The 16,587-nt window shown below is 30.7% G+C and overlaps 1 protein-coding gene across 1 annotated transcript; it reads left to right on the forward strand.

Moving 5' to 3' along the window:
• The first annotated feature begins 13,770 nt into the window (after positions 1-13,770).
• On the forward strand, positions 13,771-15,765 carry LOC104757640 (NAC domain-containing protein 12). The gene is made up of 3 exons (XM_010480395.3): positions 13,771-14,195; positions 14,296-14,561; positions 15,041-15,765. Exons 1-3 carry the CDS (start codon positions 14,009-14,011, stop codon positions 15,674-15,676), a joined length of 1,089 nt encoding a protein of 362 aa, XP_010478697.2. The 5' UTR covers positions 13,771-14,008; the 3' UTR covers positions 15,677-15,765.
• The last annotated feature ends 822 nt before the right edge of the window (positions 15,766-16,587 follow it).

Below are 16,587 nucleotides of genomic sequence, written 5' to 3' on the forward strand. Positions count from 1 at the left end.
TTGATTATATTTTTAAATGTTACGTAAATTCAAAAGTATCTGAGTTCTGTCTTATTTTATTACATATAATTTAACTTAGTTGTTTATTTAATTTTTTAATTACTCGGATAAAAACTCTAATAATCTTTCTTTCCCAGGCACTATTATCGAGGTGCTGCTACCATCGAATTTCTCCGACACCGGCAGGGCTTTTGCTCGCCGGCGTCGGGGTATCTCAACCGCTGCTCTTCTCTATTGGTCTCTCTGCTCTTCTAGTTTTATTATTCAAGTTTTTTTTTCCCCATCTTTTTCCCCTTTTGCAACCTTCCCAAATCACATCCTTTAACCCAGACCCAGACGAAGGCCTGCCTCAAATCGACTACAGAAGGATGGTGTGTCTGTTGAACCCCATCCTCGCCTGCATCAGCTTAGCCTCACCGTCGACGGTTTCAAATTCCTCTGCTCCCTCAATTTCCCAATCCAGCTTGCAATCCGCCTCTGCAAAACCCTCTCCCGCATCGTCACCTGAGCCTCTCTAGGTGGAGACGGCGTCGATGTTTGGTGAGATACCATTCAAAGCTGCGACCTTTCCCTGCTTTTGGACTTCCGTTGCAACGTCTTGTCACCCTCTGAGCTCGGTAGATCCATGGATGCTCTCACCGGAGCTGGGGATTCCTTCACCCCCTCCGTTTAGCCGCCGCCCGTATCAACCTCTTTGGTGATCCTCATCATCCTTAGGATTCCTGTGGATGAGCTCTCAATCTGATTATGGCCGGCTCGCTATTCAAGTGATCTTGCCCAACTGTCAAAAGCCCAGGTTTTCTCTTTCTACTCTCTTGTTACCTGATAAACGGTTTCTAGTTTCCCTGGTTGATCTTGATGTCCGAAGACTATATATGAGACTCCCATTATCTAGACTGTTTTGGAATAACAAAGGGTATGTTAGGTCTCTGGTTTCTGCTCAATGGTCGACATTGTCTGATGGGTCTCAAAACTGGAAACTTCAAACCTATTGTAAACCTATTCTATCTAGCGAACCCAGTTCTTACCCAAACCCCATTAACCGCACCATGTTTGTGTTAATGTCATCCCAACAGACCAAGCCTGCTCCTCACCCTCCATTGACAAACCGACTGCATGCTTTGTGTGGATTCCTTGATCTCTTTGGCAAAGGGCACGATATAAGAGAGGACCCACCTGTATTGCTACGGTTTGTCATACTTCTTTGACACCCTTGGGTCTCTGCTTCCCTTGCTTGTGCTATTTGTGAAGCTTTGCTGCTCTATGGTATATTGCCCTGTAACCCAATGTTAACATCTGACGATCTACAGCAAACCACTCTCAGCACCATCACCTCCATCCGGGCTACAGCTCATCAAATCCCTGCCATAGCATTGCTTCTGCTAGTGCTCCTCGCTCCGGTGAGACCTTTGGCTCTGATTCCTCTACCAACGTCACAATGTCTTAAGACCGTGACCACCTTGTCATCTGTCGAGTTCCTCGATGATGATCAGTCTAGCAACTGTGACCTCGCCTGTTTCAAGCCGCTTCTTAGCGTTTGTTTCACAGCTCTCACGGACCCTTGTTTGATTTTATCTGTATCTTTGTTGATGGCTTTGGGGAAAGTCTTTGTTTGTAACCTTTTAAATTTTGGGGATCTGCTTCTCTCCTACAGCAAAAATCTTCAACTTGTTCAACCACTATTTTGGAGATGAATGAGTTGAATATTATTCAACCTAATTTTGTTCAACCCATTTTTTCAATTTTATGCATCTATTTGCAACCGTAACGTTTCTGTTTGATTGAATGGAAACTTCAGTTTGTCTAAAAACAAAAAAAGGCTGCAAATGGATGCACAAAATTAAACAAAATTGAAAAAATTGGTTGAACAAAATTGAGTTGAATAATATTCAACTCATTCATCTCCAAAATAGTGGTTGAACAAGTTGAAGATTTTTGCTGTAGGATTAGTTTATTTTTTCAACTTTTTGGGTTGAACGGGCTGAATGGTTTTTTCCAACCTCTTCAACCTTTACAATGCAAATGGTGAGAATTTGTTGAATAATTTTTTTTCAACCTCTTCAACCGTGCAACCATTTGCAGCCAAAGTTGTTTATTTAATTTTTAAGTAATAACGCTAAAACTAATTATGTGCAGAAAATTTCATAACCGATATTCATCTATTTTCCTTACTTTATATTATTTTATTATTTTATGTTGGTGATAGTTTCTTTGAGAATCTCCTACTGCAAATGCTCTAACTAACCACAAAATTTTGATATACATTAATATAGACAGGTTTAAACAAGAAAAATTGGGTATCTTTTATCAAAGAACCAAGAAAAGAGTTTAACACGTTTGTGTTACATGAAGCTCAAAGAGCTAGCCGATTAGCCTAATACAACAGGCTAAACGAAGAAGCAAGAAAAACCGATACTTTTGCGACTCGTCATGACTTGGAAATTATGAACCACATTATCTAAAATCTAAATTATATAAGTTGATTACTCATAAGTCATATATACATTGCATATATGTGTGGACGTATCTTTCTATTCAAATCTAATTAAAACTTACAAGATTCTATACATATAGTTGTCATATTATTAATTTGTATTATATAAATAAAATTTTGTTCGAATTCTACGTAGATATTTATCTTGCATGCAGGGCCGGCGCTGGACATTTATTGGCCGCAAGCTCAAGTAGACCTAAATTTTATAAAAACTTTTTTAAAATCGAATTTTTGAATTACAAAAAAATGGAGGTGATGGGGTTCGAACCTTGGTCCAAGACATTAATAACTAACCACTTTTACCAACAGACCAAGAGAACTTTTGTGTAAAAAAGGCCGATTAATAAGTACATATTATCTGACGGCCGCAAGCACCTGCTTGCCCTGCTTGTAGTCCTGGCCGGCTCTGCTTGCATGATATTTATCTAAAGACTAAACGATTAAAATACGTGCGTGCAGATTTTCTAATTCAAATAAATGCAGAAATTAGTAGACAATTACGTCAGTATGAGCATGGGTTTACATGACAACAGGCTTTTGTCGAAATTGCTTGACATGCAAACTCTTACAATGCTTCACCAACCAATGTAGTTTAACTTAATTATTAACCATTGACTATGGCTAATTAATTAAGCACTAATTAGTTAATCATCTAAAGTGTTTTTTATGATGCGTTAGTTTAGTACTCTCCAAACACCTCACAACTCACAACATACGCACTATAACCATAAATTCATCGTCGCATTCAAATATTACGCTCCAAACGCCCCAAAAGCACAGTCGATCCACTCACGCCGTAAGTCCTTTATAATAATGATGTTATCTCGCTTAATTATTTGATTTTCAACTCAAGTGATATACTGATTTCACATACTTATGTATTAATTAGAATATGTTATGTTACATAGCGTTAAAAGAATATATACCAAAAAAAAAAAAGAATATATACCACAAAAGGCTGATATATCTCCAAACCACATAATCTAACTTAAAAGTCAAAGAATTTGATTACTCATAAGCCATACATTGTAACTATGAGTGGATGTCTCTTTCTATTCAAATCTATGATTTACTATATCTATTTTTGTAGTAGTACTGATTTGAATTCATAAAACTGCAATTTAATTCAAATTCTTCTACGTAAACGACGTGTCTAGTTGATGATATGTATTTAAACAGTTCAAATAACTAATTCAAAAAAAACAAAAAAAAAAACAGAAAGTGGATAGTTACGTCAGTATGAGCATGGATTTACATGACTTCCCAGTTCCCATGACAATAGACTCTTGTCGGAATTGCTTGACATGCAAACTTTGCTGTGAGCTTCAACAACTAATGCAGTTTCACTCAGTTACTAACTATTGACTACGGCTGATTAATTAAGCAGTAAGCACTAATTAGTTAATCATTCAAAACGTTATTTGATGGAATAGTATATAGTCCGCCTAACCACCCACACCATACGCAAATATAACCAATCACTTATCGCGTTTAAATGTATTTATTAATTGGACTTTTGGTGCGATAGAAAAAAAAAAAAAAATTTGTGGAAGTTTTGTCATTTAAAACATCCACATTTGTGCTACGTTCTGCCGAAAGAAAAAAAAAACAAAAAAAGAATGAATCAAAGAAGAAGAAGCTGTGTCGATATGTTATAACATCTTATATAATATGACAAGATTTTTTAAACTTTGCCTATTGATGCGACATTTAACGTTTTTGCGACACGTGTATTTTACATTAATTTGAAGTTTGATATTTTAAATTTATTTATTTAGGGGGTTATTGGTTTAGGATTTAGAAAGAATTTTAATGACTTTAAAAGTTATGTAAAATATGTTGTTATTCAATCAAGACTTTTAAAAACTCTTTAAAAATTTGGTGTTATTGGTTGTGTATTTGTAAAAAGTTATCTAAAATCTTGATAAATCTAGTTATTGGATTAAGATATTGGATTAAGAGTCTTATAAAGTCATTAAAAGTTTTATGTTATTCAATTAAAACTAAAGAATCTTGGATTGTTAATGAATTCAAGTTTGGTGTTATTGGTTTAGGATTTTATATTATTTTCTTCATAACAAAAGTCATGAAAACTCTTTCATCAAATAGAAATATTTTGAAAGATTTTATGAAAGATTTTACAAGATTAGGAAACACAAATCAGCAAGATTTAAAATAACTTCCTAAATAATACTCTACAATCTTCTAAAATACAAGCTTATTATAGAATCCTTCATTTTTACTTTCTAATTTTCTATGATTTTAAAAATCAGCAAGATTTTTAAAAACACAAAGTCATTAAAATTCTTTCTAAATCCTAAACCAATACCCCCTCCTTAGAAAAGTTCTCATTTCTTTTATCTTCTTCTACCAAATCTTTAATTATTTTTGGTTTGTATTATTTAATATTATGTCATAGCAAGAATCTATATAGTTTACTTTGGTAAAAAAAAAAAGTTTTACAAGAATATATTTTATTTAATTTAATTTATACGATTTGTAAACTCCTCACTAATGTTCCTTTTAAATTTCTTTACTCTTTGTCTAACAAATCTTTAATTATTTTTTGTTTTTAATTTAGTATTATTTCATAGTAAAAATCTCTATAGTTTATTTTTGTTAAAGAAAAGTAATCTATTTTACAAAAATATATTTATTCTATTTTGTTTTTACAATTTATAAAATTTTCACTTATTTTTTATCACAACCGTAACTTTATTACTTAACTATTTTTATCGGTTTCACATGTCAATATTTACTATATATTAAACTATAATAAAGTAGAGTTGTGAGAAATTGTCATTTGGCATCACTCTATTTTTTTAACATGTGTCATTTTTTTCAATTTTAATTAAATAAAAAGACACATTATTGCTAATCTAACTAAATTGTCTACACACATATTTTTTTAATTTGGGACATTTGATTTGTTCAATTTCTTTAGATTACATTTACTTCTCTCAATCAGTTACTTTTATGACATTATTGGTGGATGTTTTCTTTTGTTCAAACTGTTCATTTTGCAATAATACATATGACCAAATTAATTACAATTAATATGCTTTATAACTGTATTTATTGTTATGAATGTGATTACTCAGAACAATGGAATTCCTTACAAACTTCAAACAATGTTTAGTGTATTATATAAGATTCAATGTTCACATGACCAATAACGAAGAAAACGATCACTCACGACATGTCTTTCTTTTCCCATCATTTCTCATGGTATTTTTTATTTTATTTTTTCTTATGAAGTTTTTTTTAAAAAACATAATGTCTTGCAGTATGATGATTAATAGATTAATTTATCTATGACTATTTGAAGAAACTGTTTACAAAGCCATGTCAATGTTTTTTTCTTTTTTGTATCAGAGTATTGTCAATATTTATTAGCCTCTTTCAAAGGATTATGTTTTATGATAGTCATGATTTAAAATTTTTGCATTGTTTTGTAATGTGGTTTTTTAACTTTCAAACTATAGTTGGATGTCTTAAGTGATGAAGATGAGCCTAATGCTTGACTCCTAAAGCACAATCTCTTTGGCTTTGAACATTCACTCATAATATTATAGTTGTAAGTCCTTTAGATTTCTCCTCTTAAGTCCTATGATCTTCAGTTACAATATATTTCTAAGTTTATGTTTTGTACAAAAGCAAAACTACTTTTATATTGCATTGGTATTGTTTGAGTTGTCAATCATAACCTCTTGTCTATTTTTCTGTAACCTTTACTCCATCCGTCATTATGCTGAAAAAAGCTTACACTATTTCCAATGGTTGTCTATATTTTCTTGGTTTGAATTTTATATTTTATATTTAGAATATAATTTTGAAGAGATATGGTTTAGTATTTAGAATATAAGATTAAAAGCATGATGCTATTTTAGTATTTTTAGAATTTTAGAAATAATTTGCTAAATTTAAAACCAATATGCAATATGTAAAATTGTCCTTCTTTTAACACACTCCATAATTATAAACTTATAAATGTATGTATTGAAATTCTTTTCAATGCATATATAAATAACTTTATGTGCATTTTATATGTAGTTTAATGAAATTTTATTTTATATTTGATTTTATAATCCATGCATTGCGTGGGTAACTTTCTAGTAATATATATGGCAACAATTTAAGCTGAACACAACAACACATTTGAGCTTGAACCTTTTTCTTTGATGAGCCCAATTTTTATCTCAAACCATACACGACCATTTGAACCAAAATGGCTAAACCAAGAATGAATGAATACCCAACAAAATTTTTCACATTGGCTCCGGTTTCATCTCGGTCCTTTGTCAATGTTCTCCGAAGTGATATTCTAACTTCCTCTAGCTAGATCAACTTCGGACCACCTTCAACAATCTCGGACCGTCCATGAACTTACTTCCATGTTACGATCGCGATTTAGTTACCTGTTAAATTTTCAAGACAAGACATACGTTTTACGACGAATAGCCTAAATTAATCTTCCAATTTATATATCGATCTAACTAGATACAATGAGTTTGATTGGTTGTGGCTTTGGAATCTTTCCACCACCATATTTTGGTCTACATCTCTATAGCTTTTCTTTTTTCTACCTACAGCCAAAATATACATTCAATATATTCCACAAACTTTAGTGTAAAACTATAAACCTTATTTTGAGATGTGACGACAATGAGAATTAATCAATCTTGTTCTAAACTAATATTCAATTAATAACATACATGTGAACATGGGACATGATTTAACAAAAGGGAATGACGAAATGACGAATCAATATTAGTATGGGAACAAATTACGAGGTGAAACTTCACATTCAACTCAATTAAAATTTAAATAAAGAAATGAAAAAAGTGAAATATTGGGGGGTCAAATGTGGTTAATCATTTATTGGTATTAGTTAATCCATCAATTTTGTACCCAAAACCATGATTAAGCATAGAATTTAGGGAAATTAAACATCATTATTAATGTTGAAACACAAAGATCCCATCAACAGGCAAATGATAAGCACAGTGCTTGTAGGGTAACAACTTTAACATACAATAAGTATATAATAAGAAAAACGATTAAAATGCCATTGCTCTAGCCTCTACATGTAAATCATATTACAGATCCTTATACTTAATTCCCATAATTAAGTCCGTAATTGAACATATACACATATTTTTATGTTATAAGGTTGAAACATCATGACTATATATTTGCAGAAAAATAATTGCTAATTAATAATGTTGTGTACATAATCCAACCATCACCTTTTTAGTTGGGAGTAGATATTCCAACCTGTCAGTCCCACTTTCATTCTCTCTATTTCTTTCTTCTTTTTCTTTTTTTTTTTATCTATTTCAATTTCTAAAGTCATCAGTTCTTTTTTTTTTTTTTGAATTTAAAGTCATCAGTTCTTTCATACATCAGGAAAAAGAATTCGGGTAATTGTTATGTAGAAACTAGGTTTCAACAATGAATTTGTTTATGGAGGGGAACAAATTCAATAGAGTTATCTCTCTAGAAAATAGATCTAAGCCTTGAAATTAGGAGTAAAGAAGAAGAGCTCGAAAGAACTAGGGTTTGTTGTAAAGAGCAAAAAGAGAACTCGGTTATTGTATTAGATTCTGAATGATTTACAATGGAGAAGTCTCCCTTATTTATACATGTTCAGAGATCTCATAATATATTAACTTTCCTTAACAGACGAAGTGAAATATGGAAAACTGCCCTATTGCTTGAGTCGGCCGCCGCACCGAAGTGGACGTCGGTTTCTTCTTCTCCAAGACTATTCTTTATCCGAACTGATTCCCGAAAACCTAATCGATCTCTTAACCGGATTCCCGGTTAGATAATCAATTAACATTTCTGGTTTAGCTCGGTATGATGGGATGCTAAATCCCGCACCAACATGTTATAAGAAGACTGTAATAGTAAACGGACGTTATTGCTCGTTGTTATTACGGTAATGCCATAACAATATGGTTATGTTAGAGGACTTTTCGATGTTCTAGCCGCACAATAGTCAGGTTGTCAGCCGAATTAGTCGCATTGGGGAGGGAGTGGTAAATTCTTAGACTTAGTAAAAATGATATAATATGCTTAATTAGTTGTTGAATGGAAGACTTTAGAGGAATGAAAGTAGCATGCCAAATTGATATTTGAACTCTCCGGAGAACGACTTGGATCACAAGGGTCCTAGATATGAAGGATCTCCCTTACTGAACAAATGTAAGAATGATGATCCTTGGTAACCAAATGGATTATACTTTTAAGATTATATTCTCCTTTATTATCTTACCAATGTAAGTATCATCATAGATCATAAATGGTTTTTACTCCATATATATGAGTCCCCTTACCCTCAAAATCTTTTGATATTCCCAAAACCTAAGAATTACTACTATATCACTACAAACTTACTATGTAAAACTGTCTGAAAAAAACTCAAGTGGTTGACTATAATTTCTTGTTTACGGTGAATATCTAGCTAAAACTGAAATATACATGCATGAATTGGGCACTCGGCAGAGGTGAATAGATGATGAAATGAAGGTGGAGTGTCACACCTTGTGAAAAAAGCATGTCCCCTGCTCTCTTCGCCTTGTTTTGTTTTCTTTGACTTCATTCATATACGTTTTTGTCACTGAATTACACCTATAAGGCTATAACTATAAATTAACATCAAGAGTTCTTTTGTTACCCACTAGGTGCTTCCCCACGCAACGCGTGGGTTGTGGTGTAATTGGCACTTTCTTGTTTTTTTGGTCTATTTCTTTTTCTCTTTTGTATTATTTCGTTTTAATTAGGCATATATGGGCTTCGCAGTCACTTGTATTAATACACTATATGTTTATATCATTTCGTTTAGATGTGTACAATTGTTGCGTTTATTTTTTATGAATTATGAGGATGTTGTTTCTTGCTTTTGAAGATCCAGTCTTATCATTGACTGATATTGTTCTCAATACATTTATTGTATTTTAGATTTCTGATTAACTGCTTATGTAAACCCTTCATACGTTGATGTTGCAATAATAAGTTATTTTTTAAAAGTAATTATTTTCCGTGTAAGTGATTATGTTTCTATGTCCATGTTTTGGTCTAATATCAATAAGATCGTTTATGTTTTTCTTTAGTTGGCTTTGAAACCAATTTTGAGTTAAGCAAATAATGGGTCGAATTATGGTGTTAATAAGTAATATAGATTCTTATGTATATATATTGTATATATGTGACTATAAGTTTAGCTAACTAAAAAATTCTTTGATATTTAAATATAATATTGAACATATATATATTATTTGTGGGAGGAATGTGTGGAATTATTGGATAGAAGTTATTTTTGACCTCTTATGCCTTTAAAGTGATTAATGCATAATTTATTTTATTTTCAGTTATAATTTTATTTTAATGTGTGAGTTAAATGTTTTGGGTTTATTGGGTCTTAAATATTGTTTAAAGAAATTAGAAAGCAAAAAAAAAAAAAAATAGAAAACATTAAATAAAAATCAACCAATAAGGAGAGACCAAAACCTTACTTTTATATATATGATATATTGCTTTAAACTTTGAAATGAGAAATATATTATAAACAATAATTTTACGTGAGAAATATATTAATTTAGCCAACCAAAATATGAATATAAGTTTAGCCAACCAAAATAATTAAAAAATATTAAAATTTAACCAAAAATAATTTCTCTTGAAAGATAATAAGTTAGTAGGAGGAATGAATTAATGTACAATTATTGGATAGGAGTTACATTTGAGTTAAATGGAGTTACATGTCTTTAATTACAAATAAATATTTTAATTTTTTTTATAACATAAAATAAAAGTAATACCAAGTGGCTGAATCAAAATTCACATGATTTGGTTGTTTGTTGATATAAACTCAACACTTACACATAATAATTCAAAATAAAAATATTACTTTTTAAGTGACAAACTAAATTAGTTTTCTTATAAAGTTATATGAATTCTTCAATCTCAATAATTTTAAAAATCTCAAGGATAACTTATATTTTTTTTGGTTTTTATTCATCAATTTAATTTTATAGTGCTAGATTTCATACTAATGGTTTCATCTTTAGAGAATTTAGTGAAATGATATTTTTAAAATTATATTTTATTTTTATATTTAAGTTCCAGTTGAATATGATTTGTTTTTTGGATCATTTTTTATTTTGATTAAAGACACAAAAAACTAATTGTTTAATTATGTTCTTTTTGTTTTCAAAAACCTCAAATCATAAAAAAAAAAATATATATATATATTATATTGATCTCTGCAGATTTATCAATTGGATCACAAAACAAAATAGTCTTTATAAATGGATAAATAGATAATTATATTGATCTTTAAATATTATATTGATCTTTATAAATTATTAAAAATGATACATGAATATGTGAGATAACCAGAGACATAATAAATAATTACATATGGATCATTTCAACTTTATGATCTTATTGTGTGGTGAATATTGTAAGGAAGTATGAAAATAATGACTTATAAGTGTTAATATAAAATAGAAAATGGTGATAAACATTTTAAAAGATTAAAATAAATATATAAGATATACATATCATACAAACTCTAAAACTAAGCTTTTACAATGATATTTGATTTGATTTTTTATAACCCATACAACAACAATAACAAAAAAATACAAAACAAAACAAAACAAAACAAAACAAAACAAGAGATTTGAGAGTAGTGGAAGAAGATGAGAGAATGAAAGAGTGATAGACTAAGAGAATAAGATAATGAGTATTTATAGGAAGAGAAATGATGAAAAATTACATTTAGAAAAATGAGAGTTACAATTCTAATTTATTGTTTTGTTTTAATACAATTGATTAATTCAACTTAGTGGAGAAATAAAGTTAATGCATAATTTATAGGGGAACAATACTTGGGTTCACCCCTAGGGGTGAACCTCTCCACTCACCCCCTTATAAAATAAGAAAATAAAATCTGTATATATTATTATAAAATTAAAAACCTTAAACCGCTCTTTAATAAACCTAAACCGACATATATAAAATCTAAACCCTAACCATCTCATTTGTGAACCCAAACCTATATATAATTTCGTTCTACTTGTAAAATCTAAATTCTAACCATCTCATTTGTGAACCCAAACCGACATATAATTTCGTTTGAATTGTGAAATCTAAACCCTAACATCTCATTTGTGAACCCAAACCGACATATAATTTTGTTCTACTTTTAAAATCTAAACCCTAACCATCTCATTTGTGAACCCAAACCGACATATAAGTTCGTTTGAATTGTGAAATCTAAACCCTAACATCTCATTTGTGAACCCAAACCGACATATAATTTTGTTCTTCTTGTAAAATCTAAACCCTAACCATCTCATTTGTGAACCCAAACCGATATATAATTTCGTTATAATTGTAAAATCTAAACCCTAACCAGTTCATTTGTAAATCCAAACCGACATATAATTACGTTTGAATTGTAAAATCTAAACTCTAACCACTTCATTTGTAAACCCAAACCGATAAATAATTTTATTCTAATTTTAAAAATCTAAACCAAGCCAATATTTATCTTTCCTTAATTAAAAGTATGCAGAATTTGTTTCCTTATTTAGTTTGCTTTTTAATTTAGTTTTGATTTATTTTTTAAATAAAATATTAGATGGAAGATTCTGATTGGCTGAGAGAAGAGGGGGTGAATGGAGAAGTTCACCCCTAGGGGTGAACCTAAGTATTTTACTTTATAGGGAGAAGCTATAAAGATTTCAGTTTTATATTATGTGAGTTAAATGTGAAATTAATTGTTTTTAAATTTGTGTTTTAATATAAATTTTTTTTTGTTAAAATTGCATTGCCAAGTGGGCCAATAAGGAGAGACTGAAACTCTATAAATTATTAAAAATGATACATGAATATGTGAGATAACCAGAGACATAATAGATAATTACATATGGATCATTTCAACTTTATGATCTTATTGTGTGGTGAATATTGTAAGGAAGTATGAAAATAATGACTTATAAGATGTTAATATAAAATAGAAAATGGAGATAAACATTTTAAAAGATTAAAATAAATATATAAGATATAAATATCATACAAACTCTAAAACTAAGCTTTTACGATGATATTTGATTTGATTTTTTATAACCCATACAACAACAATAACAAAAAAAAAACAAAACAAAACAAAACAAAAAAGAGATTTGATAGTAGTGGAAGAAGATGAGAGAATGAAAGAGTGATAGACTAAGAGAATAAGATAATGAGTATTTATAGGAAGAGAAATGATGAAAAATTATATTTAGAAAAATGAGAGTTACAATTCTAATTTATTGTTTTGTTTTAATACAATTGATTAATTCAACTTAGTGGAGAAATAAAGTTAATGCATAATTTATAGGGATAAGCTATAAAGATTTCAGTTTTATATTATATGAGTTAAATGTGAAAATTAATTGTTTTTAAATTTGTGTTTTAATATAAGTTTTTTTTATTAAAATTGCATTGCCAAGTGGACCAATAAGGAGAGACTAAAACTCTACTTTTATATATATGATTATCTTATAGAATTATACTCCCTAGCTCTATTTCATTTTAAATAATATTTTAAGTACACACATTTGAAAATTTTCATTTACTTTTTTTTTTACATAAAATTATTACTAAGTAAATTAATTCAACCAATAAAAATATACTGCACAATAAAAATGGTAAAAATAACACACTATAATATTTTGCATATAGACTTGAAAACTTCACTTAAAAACAAAATTTTAAAACGGAAGGAACATGATTATTGGCACAAAATAATAAGAGAAAATGATAGATTTTAAAATAGTTCGTAATGCATTTTTGATGATATATGGAAATGAACGACGAGCATACCAAACACATATAAACTATTAGTTAACTAACTTAACAAGGTAGATCATGAAACGACGACGTCAGTTATATTAATGGTTGGGAAATATTTCAATGTAGCTTTTTAATTATGTTAAAGAAGATAATTTACATTCATTTTCTTATATAAGGATCTAATACTTTATATTTTCCATCAATTAATTAGTAGACCAAACACACATGAAATTCAAATTCTACAATAAGTAAGTGCAAGAAAAACAAAGATTTATCCCCCACTAAACCTGTTTATCTACGTTATAGTATTTTTCCCTTTTATACATTACACAGGACATGATATGACACGTCAAAAGAAATATGTCTTACGTCAGAACCTACGTAGATCAAATTCGATTTAAACATAGGACATATGTTACTAAATTATATATTAATTCCATAAAGATACTTTAACGCATGATAATTTCCAAACTTCTTTATTTAAATAATAATTTCCCCCTTTTGGGGGCTATGTGTCGTTGAGTCCCACCACCATTATAAATCATCTCATCGCTTGCTTTCTTGTTTCTAAGTTGTAACCATTTCCACTTATAATCATACAGCTTCTCTACTCTTCTAGAGCAAAAACAAAAACAAAACGAAAAGATATCGCCATCATCATCAATGGCGGATACTAAGGTAAATCTGTCGATTAATGGACAATCAAAAGTGCCTCCAGGTTTCAGATTCCATCCCACCGAAGAAGAACTTCTCCATTACTATCTCCGTAAGAAAGTTAACTCTCAAAAGATCGACCTTGATGTGATTCGTGAAGTTGATCTTAACAAGCTTGAGCCTTGGGATATTCAAGGTTTTTTTATACAAGAAACCCTACTAAGTTCTACTAACTCTATCTCTCTTTCTCTCTTTCTTTGTTCTTTATTTTGAACCATTTTGGTATGCAAATGCAGAGGAATGTAGAATCGGCTCGACGCCGCAAAACGACTGGTACTTCTTCAGCCACAAAGACAAAAAGTATCCAACCGGGACCAGGACAAACCGGGCAACAGTTGCTGGATTCTGGAAAGCTACGGGACGTGACAAGATCATATGTAGTTGTGTCCGAAGGATTGGATTGCGGAAGACACTCGTGTTCTACAAAGGAAGAGCTCCTCACGGTCAGAAATCCGATTGGATCATGCATGAGTATCGCCTCGACGATACTCCAATGACTAATGTAAGATAATATATATATCATCAATATTCATTTTAGGTTGGAAGAAACAGATTCCATAGGTCAAAGAATAAGCTAGATTCGTTACATGCTATATAAAAGGTTTTGGTTCATTTAATATGTACTAGAGCCGTCTTTTAGCATGTGCAATTAAAGTAATCGAACATGATCCTAATTTTAAAGAATAATTTCTCTATAAAGTATATTTACGCATAAAGTAATAGCTTATATGTTTTTTTTTAAATATAATTATCACATCATATGTACATTTAATATATAGAAAGTTTGTACAAGGCCTAAAATAGTTAAAGAAGGGTTGGTTGTTGATTTTTTTTTAAAAAGAAGGGGTTATATTATGCATCCGACAAGTATTGAACGAACAAGATCGAATTGTTCCAAAAGAAAACAAAATAAAAGTCGCATTTACTTCTTCATCATTTCATTTTGCATTTTATAAGACCGATTTGTTCCATTTATCACAGGGTTACTCTGATGTCCTAACCGAAGATCCGATGAGTTATAACGAAGAAGGTTGGGTGGTATGTCGAGTTTTCAGGAAGAAGAACTATCAAAAGATCGACGATTGTCCTAAAATCACTCTATCTTCTTCACCTGACGACACGGAGGAAGAGAAGAGGCCCACTTTTCAAAACACTCAAAACGGCAACGTCTTAGACCATGTTCTTCTCTGCATGAACCGTACCGGTTCTAACATTTGCATGCCCGAGAGCCAAACAATTACCAAAAGTCAACTTCAAGACGATATCTTATTCATGCAACTCCCAAGTCTTGAGACACCCAAGTCTGAGAGCCAGGTCGACCAAAGTTTCATGACTCCAAACCAACTCGATCCCTCTCCCGTTAAAGAGAAGATAACCGGCAGACCTGTTTGCAGTAACTGGGCTAGTCTTGACCGGCTCGTGGCTTGGCAATTGAACAATGGTCCTCATACGTGTGATCGTAAGAGTTTTGATGATGAAGAAGAAGATGGTGATACTATGATGCAGCGATGGGATCTTCATTGGAATAATGATGATAATGTCGATCTTTGGAGTAGTTTCACGGAGTCATCTTCGTCTCCTTCGTCTTTAGACCCTCTTCTTCATTTGTCTGTATGAGTATATATACGAAATACATACACACAGAAAATAAAATAAATATATATATAACTTCTATAGTATTAAAATTAAGTTTGTTAAAAAAAAAAGTCTCATATTCTATGATATCACGTCTTGGTATTGGGGATCAAGATATGTTTATGGTACCTAGGGAAAAACTTTTTTAAATTATAATCATAAAATTTATGAAATTAAAGACTCTTTCGATTGCTTACTAGACTACTGGTTACTACTAAGCATGTTTATAGAGGTCAATTCCACTTAGTTTTTTTTTTTCCTAACTAAAATTTCCACATCCTTTAATTAACTTCTCTCATCTTTTTTTTTGGGTCAACATATACATTTCCTACATGCATGCATGCACTATCGGAAACGGTTGTAATATTTTAGATCTCCTGAATTATACATTAGATGTATGCTGTACGTATTCCAATGTTATAATTATAGTATAAAATCAATAAGAAAATAATGTTTTTTTAAAAAGCTATTCTATTAAAAATGCATAAATTAAAGGTACATAGCTATGACAATTAAGTCATACAGTTTTGAAAGATAAAATGAGAGAGTAGAGATTACATCAATGATTATAAAATCACTAGAAAAGAGGAAATGTTAGAGAGTTTTTTCTCTTAAATCACCTAAGATGAAGGGCCGTGGCTGCCTCGACCAATATTCTTGGACAAATATATCACAATATAGTTTAATTGTTAGTTGTAAATGAGCATCAGTAGTTGCGATTGATCGCTTGTGAACGTAAGGTATATGATTCAACCGCTGATGAATAGCTAACCAAGCTAGACTGTGAGAATTCGTGAATAAGTCGTTCTTTCGACATGATTATGCCTTTCTGTCAAATAATAGTTATGAAGGTCTTTAGGAGGACAAAAATAGGTTAGTCCTTTCGAAAACCT

Source organism: Camelina sativa, chromosome 17, assembly GCF_030686135.1.
Source record: "Camelina sativa cultivar CO46 ecotype springtype chromosome 17, ASM3068613v1".
Taxonomy (NCBI): Eukaryota; Viridiplantae; Streptophyta; class Magnoliopsida; order Brassicales; family Brassicaceae; genus Camelina; species Camelina sativa.

Excerpts from the sequence above, each read along its gene's own strand:
- LOC104757640 (XM_010480395.3), top strand. The coding sequence starts at position 14,009 with ATGGCGGATACTAAGGTAAATCTGTCGATTAATGGACAATCAAAAGTG. Across the intron at positions 14,196-14,295 it reads TGAGCCTTGGGATATTCAAG|AGGAATGTAGAATCGGCTCG; the intron begins GTTTTTTTATAC and ends ATGCAAATGCAG. Across the intron at positions 14,562-15,040 it reads ACGATACTCCAATGACTAAT|GGTTACTCTGATGTCCTAAC; the intron begins GTAAGATAATAT and ends CATTTATCACAG.